This window comes from Dipteris shenzhenensis, chromosome 30 (genome assembly GCF_047967505.1).
Source record: "Dipteris shenzhenensis isolate YYH24624 ecotype China chromosome 30, Dip_SZ_1.0, whole genome shotgun sequence".
Taxonomy (NCBI): Eukaryota; Viridiplantae; Streptophyta; class Polypodiopsida; order Gleicheniales; family Dipteridaceae; genus Dipteris; species Dipteris shenzhenensis.
Window position 1 is genome coordinate 37,885,110 of NC_141625.1, and position 15,719 is coordinate 37,900,828.

Below are 15,719 nucleotides of genomic sequence, written 5' to 3' on the forward strand. Positions count from 1 at the left end.
TCTTGCCACTAGTGAGCTGTTCAGATGTAGGATGACCATTGTATAAATGGATGCTCAAGTATGTGTAAGTTGTGGATTTGTATGTGTGAGAGCATACGTTTATACTATGGTCTAGACCCACTGTTGGGTGCTGATGACAATAGTGGGGATGCCATAGTAGCTAGTCCTTGCTATGCGTGATGGAGTTTATGGTTTCAACCTTACGAGTGACTATCATGAGATTGAAACTGCACTATGTGGTGTGTTTCTAGAGGATGAGTTTGGGCATGTTCATGAATTCATGCATGTTCTGGCTTCATTTACCATAAAATGTGTAAAGGCCTTCATATTTGCTGCCTATGCTGACAACCGTGGCAAGTGAAGCCTTTATTGTGCATTTTAATTTTGTGAAAGGAACATCATTCTTATCATCACATAATGCTGAAGCTCTTTTTCAGTGTTGGCACATACCTAATACTTTTTAGATACTTCACACATTTTGCATGTGAAGCCAATGCCGGAATTGTGCCATGCCCTTGGATATTCAACTGGAGGCATTGCAATCTCCACAACGCAGCTTGTGTTGAAATCACTCTTTGTGCTTACTAGCACTTGAGACTATCGACCATAAATCAAAGATGGTGGTGTTTGAGAGTAGGCACATCTGACTTGCTAATGAGTTGCTCACATAGGCACAGCTTATCCTCATTCAAAATCATTGAGGATGACATCGCCATGATTGTAAAAACCCTCATTTTTTGTGGCTGCACATGAGTGAACTGTTTTTCACCCTCAAAAGCATCAGATGGTTGTTCGATAGATGCATCCAAAACATCACATGAAGTGGCTGCATGCAGCCTATTCGAAGACATGTCATCCTCAATTATCTATGTTGTGAACAGGGTTGCCTATGTTCGATGTACGAAATGATCCGTACTGTTCCGTGCGGTGCATACGTCCCATACGGTCCAGTACAGTCGCCTGTGGAGTAGGGTTTCTAGCCGATTATTTCTGCCCGGATTTTATCGTTTGGGCCTGCCGCTCCTCCAAACCTGCATATAAACCCCTCTCACCCCTCCCCCTCTCCACCAAGCAGAGTTGTAGGTAGGCTCGTGAATTAGGAACCCCTAGCTGGGCTGAACCCCTAGCTCAACTAGGGGCTTAGCTCAGCCAGGGGGTAACAGGAGATATGGCTAGTAAAGAATGGCCCAGCCTACCCTCCTCTTCAAAATCACCCTCTACTCCAGCAACCTCCAATAGCAAAGCTGATACGCCACAGTTGTAGCTAGGACGCCTTCCCCGTATGCACATATCTATGAACAAGGTGGTCTTTTTCACCGACCCATTATTGTGTATCACGAACAGATTTGCTTCTTACAAGATCAAGTGAGAGAGAGATAAGGATGCAGCTGGCAGATGCCATAACTAGAGTTCAAGTTATGCCAGCTGCCAGTAAAATCATGCAATGCGTCCTCTCCTACCCCCCAACTAGTCTCTGCAGTCAAGAATTTAGTTCAAACTGAAGTGCAGACAGCCAAGCAAGAAGTGATTGTGGAGTTTGATGCAAAGGTCAACAAAGCTGATATTTAAAAAACATGCAGCTAGAAAGGATTCAGAATTGGGGGGCTTCTAGATGGATGGTATAAAGAAGAGGAATCATTCAGTGATACCTTTGCACATGTCAAAGCAGCCATGCCTACTATTGATTGGACAGCTGACGCGGATGACAATCTTGACAATCCTGATGATGATGATGATGGTGAGGTTCGAGTAGGATCGGTTGGCGTAATGATCATGCTATCATTACATTCAACTCGCGAGACATACGTATAAAAGTACTACGACAATCTCACAAGCTGAAAGGGACTAAAATATGGATAGTCAAAGAACTCACGAGAGTTCAACTGAAGGATAAGGCAAATGAATTAGCAAAGGTTCGGGCTGCCAGGAAGGACGGTAAATGGGCAGTCTATCGTGAAGGAGTAGCACTCATTAAAGAGTTTAAATCAAAACCAAGAGACTCTCAGTCTTAAACTGATGTATGGCCAGCTATATATATGTATGTTTTATTTAGGTTGCCACAACTTTAAATAAAATGGAGCTGCCTTTGCACTCCTTGGGAGCTGCCTTGTGCCCTACTGAAGCTGATGTACTAGTTGGTTTCTCACGTTGTCCCATAGACTTCTTGTTCTCCCTTGGATGTTAATAGACTTTCTTTCTTTATTTTTTTCTTTCTTCCCTCTCCATCTCCCTCTCCACCAAGCAGACCGCTGCCCACCTCTCCATCCCCCTCTCCACCAAGCACTCTTCCCTCTCCAAGCATCCTGATATATCTTTGGTCCTTTTAAGTTTTGCACCTATGTTACATGTCGAATGATTGTGTTTCAACTTTCTAGAATCAAGTCATGTAGATCTTCTAAGCATTGAATGTCCAATTCAAGAAAAGCTTGTACTTACTCAAACTCTAAAATATGTTGAAACTGCACTATGTTGTGTTTTTAGAGGATGAGTTTGGGAATGTTCCTGGATTCATCTAGGTATATGTCTTTTTTTTGTGGTATCAAATGTACCATTGAACATATGCTCAATGTTTTTTAGTTCTCTTAGTACCGCGCTAATATCAAACGGTACGTATCGAATGTGATCGGACGTGTCAACCATGGTTGTGAAGAGGTGTTTTGTGCATGATTATTTGCTCATCATTAATGGCTGATTTGCATTATTTGTAGGTGTCAAGACTGTATTACCTTGCTGTATTTGACTTGTTCTGCCTTTTTCATCCTGCATTCATTCTGACAATGCTCCAATTTTCCACAATATACCCTTTTTGTAGAACTTAGTTCCACTTCTTAACCTAGAGATATGCCATGCTGTAATACTCGCCAATCAAGAAGACTCCATAGACGCATGTACAGCTCTGAAAGATCATTTGCTTGATTGTCTACCCAAAGACCTGGAATTTCATGAAATAGCCTATAAGGTTGGTCTGTTGGTCCCTCTTCAAAATCAAAAGTTTTGTGGATCAAGCCTCTCCGACAATCTTATAAGCTGAAGGGTACCAAAGTATGGATAGCTGAGGAGCTTACATAAGCTCAACTCAAGAAAAAGGCAACAGAATTAGCAAAGATCAAGGCTGCCAGGAAAGATGGGAAATGGGCAGTATATCGTGAAGGAGTAGCACTTATTAAAGAGTTCAATTAAAAACCAAAAGACTCTCAGACTTAAACTCATGTGTGGCCAGCTATATATGTGTATGTTTTATCTAGGTTATCACGTAGGTACTTAAAATAAAATGGAGCTGCCTCGGCACTCCAGCCCTGTGCCCTCCCTAAGCTTTTGTACTAGATAGTTTTCATGTTGTCCCATGAAGTCAATCATGCAATTATTATACAGGTTCAGACTAGTAAGGGCATAAATGTCAAGGCATTTCAAGCTGATTGTTAAGGCTGAAGGAGCCAATGCATACACAGTCTTGACACACTAAACTGCCACATGACTTGTATCTTTAGATTGTCTTAGCTCTGTGTGCTGAGAGCAGGACAACATGCTGCTTGATCTTTATAGGTCCAGGCGTTGTGTGTTTATGTTGTAGGAAAACTGGTTTTATCTTGTGCAGTGGATTTTACTTCATAGGTTCTTTTTACTTGAAGGATTAGATATCACATGGGAAAATTCCTCTGTAGGATCCGCTTATTTTTTGCTTGCCGTGAATGATGATGCAATGTGTTGTGTGTATACTAGTTGTAACCAGTGCCATTAAAGAGTGAGTACAATAGATGAACTACTGCAATTTTGTCAGGCTGGTGATATGTGGTCGGCAAGCCATGATGCACCTAAAATTATGTTTGTGGACTCTAGAGTCTATACATGAGGAAGTAGAAATTCTTTGTCAAAAATCTTCCTAACAATGGATAAGAAGGCTAGGCTCTCCTTGGTAAAGTGAAGGTTGGATGACAGCATTTTGGCCCTAATTGTTTCTGATATGGATATAGCCTAAGAAGGATTTATTCTTGGAAAGCTTGTCTCACAGGACATGAAAAAGGCGCATCTCTTTAGAAGCCCTGGAATTTTTGATGCATTGTAAGATAACTATGAATTCATCTTGAAACGTCTAGATGGTACCATTTCCCTGCATTGAGCAATACTTCTATTCTTAATTTCTCTTGGTGTTACAGTAATATTTAAAGCATTGCAAGTTATTTTATTCTCTCTTTGTATTTGTAGATGCCAGGCTCTGTTCCACATTGTAAAACTGTAAGATAACTACAAATTCATCTTGAAACGTCTAGATGGTACCATTCCCTTGCATTGAGCAATATTTCTATTCTTAAGTTCTCTTGGTGTTGCAGTAATATTTAAAGCATTGCAAGTTTTGTTATTCTCTCTTTGTATTTGTAGATGTCAGGCTCTGTTCCACATTGTAAAACCCTCCCTCTCCCCTGCCGCAGTCTTCTTCTTCTTCTTCTTCTTCTTTTCTCTCTCTCTCTCTCTCTCACACACACACACAAAATATGATTTGAAAGCTATCTTTGAGCTGGATAGTAATCCCAATCCTGCTTGTTTGTTTGTGTAGGGAAGGTTCCACGTTCTCCCACAGTTCAGACTGAGTCAGTTTGCTTTTATATTACACAAGATACACAAAAACATCCGCTTTTGCCTTCAATCCGCTCTGGTATGTTTCAGGATTCAGCTTCCTAATATTTCAATAAGCTATTGAATGTGAGGCTATGGCCAGCATACTTGATACTTTTAAGATATTATATATTAGACTGGAGCAAGATACTATATATTGGACCAGAGCAACAATGGCTGGGATATGGTGATGGCGTTTAGAGTTCTGTGAAGACAGAACTCTCAGGATTATGATGATGATGGCTCTTGAACCAGGACTGCAAAAGCGGAGGAGTAATTCAATCCATTAAAAGCCTGTTGTACAGAAGTAGGGCTGAACTTCCTCTGGGGTGCTCAGGAAAAACATGTGTGTGGGTCTTTGCGGCACAACTGAGAGCTTAATATTTGCTTTTTATTGTAGAGTAGAGTCAATAGTCTGCAACTCCTGAGAAACGTTTTATGTGCTCACCAATTTTGTCTCTTGTTGTACATTTTCCCGTGACAAAGAGATGTATGGGATTAATAGGCGTTTGAACTCTGACATTTTTCTGACCTATAGGACCCTCATGGTTCAATTGCTGAGTTCTTGGTAAATCAAGGATACAACAACACTATGAGTATCATCAATGCGCAAATCTAGTGTTGAGAACCACCGTAGGTTTTAATTGGTGCCTTGGCAGCTTCTTTTTTTGGCAAAAAAGATACTTCTATTAAGTATGAAAGAACCTTTGAGAGCAAAGCTCAGTGGAAAAGTACACCATGCAAGGCATGAGAGAAAAGAACCAAACTCAAATCAAGCTTTTAGAATAGAACGAGAAAATAACCAAGGTTAGGGCTTTTTTGCCACCTCAACCCTGAAGAAGCTTCTGAGGAGAATGGGGAGCCATGGCACTCCTCAAGAAGACATTCCTCTTGGTAGAGGCTGCTTGTGAAGACCCTTGCATAGTTCCCCAAATGGCTACCAAAGTGTGTACTGTGTCTGTCCAAATATCAGCCGACGTGTGTAGGTGGACTTGGGAACCATTCAAGGCCTCATCTCCAAATATGCCATGCTGAAATGCTCGCTGAAATCTCTCATGAAGTATCCACAGATGCATGCGCAGCTCTCTACAGGGAGCCAGGAACCTCGTCCAAAGAACATGACTCAACTAAATGTTGTTGAATTGAAAGAGCCCAAGAAGAGTCATGTCTCTCGTAGAATACCTGAGGCCCCTAAGGTGAGAGCCATGCTACCGAGCCCCAACTAATGAACAAAGGAGAACTCATAAAGGTGCTCTGTAGTCTAGCAATCCCCTTCCAAATGATCCTTGCATGTCTGTAGTCTCATAGGTAATGCTGAATAGATTCATTAGCAAAGAGGCAACGAGAACAAGTGGGATTAGTCCCAAACTTCGACCTCCACTAGCTCACAACAATTCCTCCATGAATATAGAAAGCCAAAAGAAAAGAGTGATTTTTCTATTTCTAAGGGATTCTTAGGGTTTCATCCAAAAGGATTTCTGCAGTTTAGGAGAAATCTGAAAATTCTCCCAATGAGGAGCTCTGATGGGCTTCTAGCCTTTAAAGCTGAGCTAAACCTCCTGGTATTACTAGCTGTGTATCGAAAGAAGGGGAGGCTCTCAATGCCCTGTAATCCATTCCCACTCCCCGGGGTCCCACTACAAATACTTTATGGAAACACCTCCATAGAGCCAAAGCCTCCATGAGTCCAAGGGATAATGATTTGGATTGGGACCATCCTGCCTCCAAAAACACTGTTCCACATGATCTACAACCTTGACAAGCTGAAAAGCAATATGCATAAGAATATGATCTGCGGATCTAGATAACCTGCCCCCAAAGTGAACATCGAAGAGCAAGGCATTCCCTTCTGCAAGTCCTAGGGATCCTTGCTTCATAAAGCCTCCCAGCCTCGTGTCCGTAGAGTGAGTCATGTGAAAGAATCCGATCCAAGAGTATGGCTGCATCAATCTGTTGGATTCTCCTTACGCTTCCTTTAAGGTGGCCTACTAACTGGAGTCTATGATCATCTGGAAGGCATCTAAAAGTCCTTTAAGAGCCGTCCTTTAAGAGCCTACGAAGGAAGCATGTACTCTCTCCCAAGCAGGCCATTGCATATCGTGAGTATCTAATGGTCTTCCATGCTCATTAAGTATATTTTCATTCCACATGATTGGCTTGCTATCAATCTCTTTTGGAGAGGAAGAGTGGACTCTCCGAAGAGTAGTCCTGAAGCTGGCCCAAGGAACTCTGAGATGGGCTGAAATAAAGATCCATCTGGTACTATCTTTCTAGTCTCCACGAAGGGAAGGAGTGCAAGACTGTATGCATCTCGAGAAAAAATCCTTCCAAGGTTCTTGCCTTGGCAAGAGTCCTCTAATCACCATCTTGCATTACAAAGGTCTGCTCTGCAGATGTACATGTAAAATATTGAGGCCACCTTACTACTTGGGTAGGATAAGAGTATCCCAAGCCACCTTGGCTCTAGTATCGGCTAAACCATCTTGACCACTCTAAATAAAATTCCTTATCAATATTCTGAGCTGAGTGATGCAATCCCTAGAATGGCACCAACAAGAACAAATAAACCAAGCCGTGTCCCGCAATACTTAGTTGACCATGAGCGAGGTCAAGTTTGAGTGAGCTCCAAGAAAGAAGCTTCCTTGTGACACTCTCCAGCACAGGGGCAAATTGCTTCCAAGGAGATATGCCCACACCGACCCGACAGTCCAGGGATCTGACAGGGACACCCCTCTAGATCCAAGTAAAACCAATATCAACCCCCATAGGCAGGAGTGTCCTCATCACTAGTCTAAAAGCCATTGGATTTGTTCCAATTGATGTGTGCTACAACACAAAACAAATCCAAGGCTGCTCTAAAGGAAGTGAGGTTATGTGAATTGGTATCCAAAAAACAGCAGCATCATTAGTCATCTCCCTATCCAAGAGCTACTCATTGTGTCAGTAGAAGTCTCAGCCCAATAATATCCACCTAGGAACTCAAAAATCTGCTCATTGCTTTAGCTACAGATAAATTCAAGAAAGGGGCAAGAGGGCATCCCCGACGAAGACCTAGAGATCTGAAATCTCTGCTTCCTTTCTCCTCTGATGAGCACCTAGCTGTGGGCAGATTTGTATAAGGAGGAAACCCCTTTAATCCATGCATCTGAGATACCAAAGTGTAAAAGAGTACCTTCTAGAAAACTTCTACTGTGTTATATGCTTTTTCAAAATTTAAGAGTAGAATGACGAGGCATTGGCCAATCTGCATAGCCCAATTTGGCTTCCTAGAACTTGAAAATATTATAAAAAATGCTTCTGACATGCATGAAACCAGTCTGCGTATCGTGAATAAGATAAGGAAGAATGGGCTGCAAACGCAAAGCGATTGCTTTGGTTAGAATGGGTCTCCATTGGAGATGAGATTTTTGCAACCTCCTTTTGGGATAAGATGAATGAGACCCTCTGTAACTGAAACGGTCATCGTACCAGAGTCCCAAACACCTTGCAGGGCTAAGGTAACATGGCCCCCCCATATCCCAGAAAGCAATAAAAAGTGAAGGTGCTAGTCGATCTGAGCACGAGCATCTACCCTTGTGAAGGGCAAGAAGTACAGTCGTGTTTGGTGAAGGGGGCATCAAGTAAATATATCATATGAGGTTTCACCAATTCTAAATACTATGCCAAACACCATCCCTAGCGGGTATATCAGGATTTGTTGAATGAAGGGAGCCACAATAATTTGTAGCAACCTAAATGACAGCATCAAGATCTGTCTGCAAAACCCTGTCTGAGATACACACTCTCTACCATGTCGCGGGCCGAGAATACTAACAAAGTGTTTATTGGCTCTTCCTCCAATTTGGATCCAGAAGGATTCTTGTGCATGAAAGGCATAGTCTGCTCTCTGATTAAGCAAGATCTGCATATGAGCCCTTACTGTAGTATGGCGCTCCTGAATCCAAGCATCTGTAGGCCTTTTTTGCTCTTCCCTTTGAAAGATTGGTTATTGTCGACGAAGTCCCCTCTCCTGCCTAAGAATCTCATGTCTCCTGGTGTTAGCAATAGTAGGGTAAAAATCACTAACACGTGACAGGGCTGCTGCAACATGTGAAGGGGGCGACACTCCACCTTGCAAATTATAGACCCAAATCTGCAACATGTCCTCAGTGAGGCCCTCCTCCACATACAATGCATCTGGAATCCTGATACTAGCCTCTCGTTAGGCTTAGAAATCATAAGAACCACTGGAAAATGATCCAAAGTGGTTACCTCTTGTGTAATGCTTAGTGAGCCTCCTCTATCACGTTCACAATAAATCAGCAACATAGAATCTATCTATCCGTGCATGGATGGGCATCTGGAACCTTCTATTCAATGAAGAAAACTGGAGTGAGTGTAGCAAGGCGTGAAAAGCATTGTATGTCCAAGCATCTCTACCACTGTACTGAAAAGGAAGGGCATCCCAAGTTGCTCTCTCCAGAGAATGAATGCTACGTTCCCCCCCGTTTTGTTTGAAGGAAACTCCACCATGTTGAAGTCACCTCCAATAATCCATGGCTCTGTAGTGGGGGCCCAAGACAGGAGTTCTCTCTTGAGGACACGGACCCCGTTGTTGTTGAGGGCATAAAGATTGACAAGACCAACCCATCCTTCTTGATGTAGAGGGTGCTTTCCACGGGACTATTATGTAATCCCTTACTTGCCAGGAATGCATCTATCTTGGCATACCATGCACGTGGAGCTTGTTTCAGCCCATATAAAGCTTTGTTAAGCTTGCAAACCTGAAGTGCATTGCCAGAAAGTTCAAATCTAGGAGGTTGTTTGACATAAACCTCTTCCTGCAAATCCCCATAAAGGAAAGCTGTTTTTATGTCCAACTGATGGACATTCCAAATAAAATTTGCAGCCATTGCAATAACTGACAGTATGGTGGTCATCCGGGATGTAGGAGCAAAAGTCTCCTCATAATCTATGCCCTTCTTCTGTGGAGAGCCTTTGGCAACCAGCCGTGCCTTGTACCTGTCAATAGACCCATCTGGCTTCCTTTTTATCTTGAAAACCCGGTAATCATCTCTGAATCTGGAATGACTTCATCAATATTCAGCAATTGTTCCCTCAAGTCTTGAAGCTTTGTGAGGTGAGAATTCATGGAATCTCCCTCATCCATATGCGTATGAGAAAGCTCTCGCTTCAGAAAGGAAACTTTGGCATCATTTCTTGCTGCAAACATACTCTCTAGTATCTCCCAAGCTGCCATTGATGTCTTGCATGACCGAATGTGAGGTATAATGAACCTCTTGATAGAGAGAGAAATCATTGAAAGAGCTTGTGCATCTCTAGAGTCCCATCTTTTCTACTCTGCTGTGGGAGCTCCTGGAGCGGCAGCTCCAACTACTTGTGCTGTATTTTGACCTCTGCCCCTGCCTCCAGCTGTAGGAGTGACAGGTGTAGCCACTGTATCTGGTCTTGCTTCATCTCCACTGACATAATCCCAAAGATGTCTGCCAACCAAGATATTGCGAACCATGAAACTCCACGAGTAGTTGGTGCCATCCAACTTATCCTCCTATGTGAGAACTCCGAACACCTGCGAGATAAACTCAAAAAATACAGCAAACTGACCGAGTAAAATCCCTTCCTGGGATGTCAAATGCACAAGTAAACTTTGCAAAGAAAATCTGCCCACAGTGACAAATACTGTCACAACCTATCCAAGGCTCAAAATGCACCAAAATGCTTTGCTGAATACCCAAAAATCTGCAAATAGAATCTGCAAAAAGTGGCAAAAGTCTGCAAATTGACTCGTACTTAGTCTAGAACTACTTGCAAACTTCCAAAATGCTCTTTTACCTGCAAAATTGCAACCCAAATGCAAAAGCCTCAATTTCTTGCGGGAAATTGCATATAGAAGAGGGAAAATGATCTGAAAGCCCCAATTGTTGCATAAATTGCACTCTGCCTGCAAAAGCCTCAAATTTCACTGCAAAATTGTAGTGTAATTGCAAAAGCCCCAAATTTCTCCAAAACTTGCAGATCAACTGCAATGTCTGCTAAAGCTTCAAATGTGCTCCCAAAAGCTAAGCCAAACAATGGCTGAATACACAACTGAACTTGCAAATGAACTCTGCCAAAAAATGACGGACGCCTTCAGCCTGCAACGAGTTGCTAGTACGGAATTTTACGGAATCCATACGGTATACGGACGTCTGTACGACGAAATGTACGGAAGCTGCAAGTACAGAATGCAGGGCAGTACGGATTGCCAGTACGTACTGTTGTACGGACGGCACATGTGTACGGACGAAATCGTACGGTTGTAAGATGAAACCTATATGGGTTGACAGCTATGTACGGGCGGGAGCAAGCAGCTGGCACGGAATCTGTACAGTGGTACGTAATGGAAGTTGTAGGTCACGATGAAGCTATACGGACATGAGGCAGGAAGCTTGGCGATGGAGCTGAAATGCGGGAGCTGGAAGAGGAGTAGGTCCGGGAAGGAGAGCTGCTCTGATACCCAATGTGAGAAAGAAAGGAAGCAAGAGCAAGAGTGAGCAAAATGGAGAGAGTGAGCTGAACGTGGCTCAATCCCCAAAAAGTGTACTGAACTGAAGTGAAAGTATAATGAAAGAGATAAGGGTTTTGTCTAAGTGACAAAACCCTATCTAATCACTAGCCGTAGTTACAGATTAGACCGTGGTTAGGGGGAAAAACCTCTAAGAGGGAAAAGTGCCCCTAACCCACTTATTACAATACATGGCCATTGCCTAGAATATAATAATAATTCTAACAAGATTGGTATGGGCAAGCCTACTATGAAGTGTTGTGCCTCAATCACAAGCACCACTAACTAAAAGAACAATAAACATTGCAAGGGGAGGCGACACCAAATGGGTATAATCTCCCGTCTCTAGATGAGTGGCTTATGCTTTCTTTTTGCAAAAACAGGCTTCCATTAGGTATGAATAAAACCTACAAGAGCAAGCTCAAGGCGGAGATACATCATGTGTGTGTCTCCGATGGGTATGATACTTTGCATAGACCTTAATCTTACTCACATTAAGGCCTTTGCAAAGTATCATATCTATAGGTAAATATTATTTGCATGGTTGGGCATGCATATTTCCTTATTTCTTACCATACACCATGCATGAGTGTTAAAAGATATGCATCACTTTGCTTTAGGCCGTGTCTCCGATGGGTATGGTACTTTCCATAGGCCTTAACCTGAGTAAGATTAAGCTTGTGAAAAGTATTATACCCATCCAATATGTTTGCATGGTTAGGCATGTATATTTTCTAGTTTCCTTTTCCCCCCCTTAACACACATCATGATAAAAACCCCTCAAAATGAGGTCGAAAATAACCAAGGTTGAAGCTGAAAGTGCCACTGCAACCTTGTGGAAGTCTTAGAGAAGAAGGGAGAGCCCCTCCATTCGCTGAAGTAAATCACCCTCCTGGTAGAAGCTGCGCAAGAGGATTCCTGTAGATTCGTCCAGATGGCCATCAAAGTATGTATAGTGTCTGTCCATATACTGGCCAAAGTGAGGGAGGGGTGAACCTAGGATCCATCCAAAGCCTTCGTGCATCTGGCTCTCCAAATATGCCACGTTGATATGCTTGCCAGTATCTCCCAAGAGGAGTCAACCAAGGCATGCACATGACTGAAGGGTATGGCAGGAACGTCCTCCGGAGGACATGACTCGACAAAGTGTTGCTTGATCGTTATGTCCCAAGATGAGTCATGCACAAGTTTATGCTTTCTCATCTAGAGTATTTGGGATATTTCCATTAAAGCACATAGAGCCAAAAATATCATTTTGAAAATGATCCCTTTGTGACTTGTCACGAATATAAGGGATTCTTTCACATAGCCCCATAGGGCTTATTCTATAAAAAACGATTTGTCTTCTCATGGCATAAAATAACGATGCAAATTCCAAAACTGGCCAATGGCCATATAATGTGCATCGTGCAACAGGTCAGTCGATTTCCTCTCATTGTCTCCAATCCTCGTTATAAGTTCCATCAGGTGTACTCACATTAGTAACAAGCAATTGAACAAATCACCGGATCAATCAATTCCAATATAATTGTGCTTACCATACAATAGTGACATCACAGCGCCATGCTCCAACAAGTGCTAGTAGAAAAGGGGATGAAGTCGGTCTGTAGTCAGCATCTATGCCATTTTTGCAGGACAACAGGAAGATCAATGTAAGCATGCTCAAGATTTTGAAAGCCGTCAAGATGCTAAGGATAATCATACAAAGGAGGTGTCTAAATGGCGCCCAAGTGGTGACATGCAAGGTGACAAAGGGCCTATCAGGTCAGGGAGGTTGTTGAGCTCAAAAGAAGTAACATGCAAACTGTTAGAAGGTCAAATCTGGTTCCCTCCCTGTAGATAAAGTACATATGTGGTGGATTATCTCGTAATTAAAGGTAAATCAGGTGAGAAGAAGAATGAGGTTGGACGAGAAGGCTGTCCAAAGGTCTGGTAAGTAGCCTATACACTTGCATGAGGGTAGCCAGTCAAAAGTACAAGGAGAAGCCCTAGAGAAGCCTCTATGCACGCATGTGCACACATGCATGCACAATCACACGTTTAATCATGAATACATATCCTGTTGGTGTCCAAAGTTTATGCACTAATAGAATAGCTCCCTCCCCCCCTCGTTTCATATGGTTTTCTCCTCTACTCGTGGCATGTTTGAACTCATCGCCTAGCCCAAGGGGTTAGGTCTCAGCTTATAGCCTCCAAGAAGATGAGTTTGCTTCAAACTGAACCTTAGGAGATCCCTCACTGGCCGCCGTTCTCCTCAACTCGATGTTTTACCAGGCTATTGCTCCTGATTGGTTCTTCATGGGCAAAGATACAACCATAACTTTCCGAGGTTTGCTTGGATCACTCTAAACTGAAAAGCTATTTATTCCTTAGAAGATAAGCTAGAAGATAAGCTATGTTTTTGTCTTCTAGGTAAAAGATAGAATCCACGTCATTTGGTCCTGGCGTACGTTGCAAGAAAGGAGGGGGGGTCTCTAGCAACGAGTTCCTATACTACAACAGTATCATCACCTCTGCCTAATACTAGGTAGAATGAACTCATACTCCTTCTCCATCAGGAGGTTGCCCTCCTCTGAAAGGAGAATAGTGAGCGGAGGTGCAGATTTCAAGAACTAGCGGAGAGTGAAAGGTGTTGAGCTCAAACTAAACAGTCCAACTCCCCACTTAATTTTAGATGACGAGCTAGTCTCTATTCAAATGGAAGAGAAACCTAAGAAGCTTAAGGGAGAGATTCAAGAGAAGATCAATGGTGAAGTGAAGAGCTCCTTAGGATGGTAGAGATTGTGCCAAGTCAAGTAAGCTTCTTTTTTGCCATACTTTTTGGTGACCTGCCTTGGGCACTAAGGGAGGTATTTGCATCTCTATCTCTTCTTCGATGCTCCCCTTGGTCATTGGACACAGAGTCATAGTCCCCTCTAGAGCACAGTGGGTTATTTTGATGATTGGTGGGCATAAGGTCGGCTTCCTTAACCTTTATGCACCCAACTTGAGAGGGGATCGTGTCCTCCTTTGGAAGGAGTTGCTCTCTTGGTCACATATTGCAAATTCTTGGATTATTGGGGGCGATTTCAACATGGTTGAAATGCCTTCAGACAAAAGAAGGGGTAGGGAAGGTGGCATTCACTCCCTAGAGAGAGCAGCATGGGATGCCTTCCTTTTTCAATTCAGTGGCAGAGATATTTGGTATGACGATGCTTTTCACACTCAGCCACAGTCTCTTCTGTTTTCTTGGTCGAATAGGAGAGTAAGGATGCCTATCCATGCACGGATTGACAGATTTTATGTGGATGATTGGGCACTGGACAGAGGTGGGACAGTATGGATCAGCGTTGGGGTGTCCACTTCATATCATTTTCGGGTTGTTTTGGTGGTTTCAAAGCCTCGTGCGAGAGGCCACTCTACGAGTATCAGGATTCCAGATGCCTTCTACGCAGAGGAGGGCCTCACAGAGGTAGTGCTACGGATTTGGGATTCTCACCTGCAGGGTGGGCAGCTGTCCCCGTCAGATGTGGCTGCAGCCCTCTCTGATATTAGTAGCTTTTATCATTCTGTCGCTAGTATTAGGAGAGATGAGATTCGCAGGAGAGAGATTGCCACTCGACAGCAGCTGGCAGCTCTTTAGAGAGAGGAGCAGAAACAACCTACAGATGCTTGGATTCAGGAGCGCCTTCCTGCAGCAAGGGCTCATTAGCATACACTTTTAGATCAAAGAGCAGAGTATGCCTTTCACTTTCTGGACGCAGATCGGAGGTAGAGTCAACAAGCATTTCTTCTCTATTCTCAGCCCTAGACATAGTAGAGAGAGCGTTTTGCAGCTTGTTGACTCAGACGGGATACTTCAGACACATCCGGATGCCGTCATGCAGATTGCTTCAAATTATTATGCCTCCCTTCTGACTGTAGATTCTGATTCACAGGCCAGAGATGATGCTAGACAGGTTATTTGGCAGCATATTCCTATATTGGTGGATAGAGGTATGAGAGCCTCACTTGATGCACGCTTCACCAACATAGAGTTCAGGACCGCTGTTACTGCCCTTCATAAGGGTAGTTGTCTAGGGTCAGATGGGCTTACACCTTCTTTTTGTTTTTTTTTTTTGGGATCAGATTGGGGATTACATCACCTCAGCTCCTTCAGGGCGTTTGGGACTTGGGTGAGATGCCGGACTCACTCTTGGAGGGTCTCATTCATCTTATCCCAAAAGGAGGTTGCAGAAATTTAGTGTCTCAGTGGAGACCGATCACCTTACTGGGCACTTTGTATAAGATCTTAGCAAAAGCCATCAACCTGCGATTGCAGCCCATCTTGCCAGATCTTATACATGACACACAGACAGGCTTTGTCAATGGCAGAAGCATTTTTGATAATATATTCTCATTTTGGGAGGCTTCTGAGTGGGCTATGCATGAGGGCCATAGACTGGCAATTCTACTCCTGGATTTCGAAAAAGCATATGACAGGGTAGATTGGGGTTTTCTAGAGGGAACCCTTCTTCGCTTTCGATTTTCAGATTTGTGGATTAGAGGGGGTTTTGCTCTTTACAGGTCAGCCCATAGCCAGGTA

The 15,719-nt window shown here is 43.2% G+C and overlaps 1 protein-coding gene across 1 annotated transcript in view; it reads left to right on the forward strand.

Annotated features, from left to right (window-relative positions):
• Positions 1 to 15,719, forward strand: part of LOC147882075 (Vacuolar protein sorting-associated protein 26) — an 82,898-nt gene that overhangs the window by 36,914 nt on the left and 30,265 nt on the right. The window contains exon 7 of the mRNA XM_087401714.1: positions 4,553 to 4,651. Coding sequence (XP_087257840.1) covers positions 4,553 to 4,651 — 99 coding nt within the window. The remainder of the gene's footprint in view (positions 1 to 4,552; positions 4,652 to 15,719) is intronic.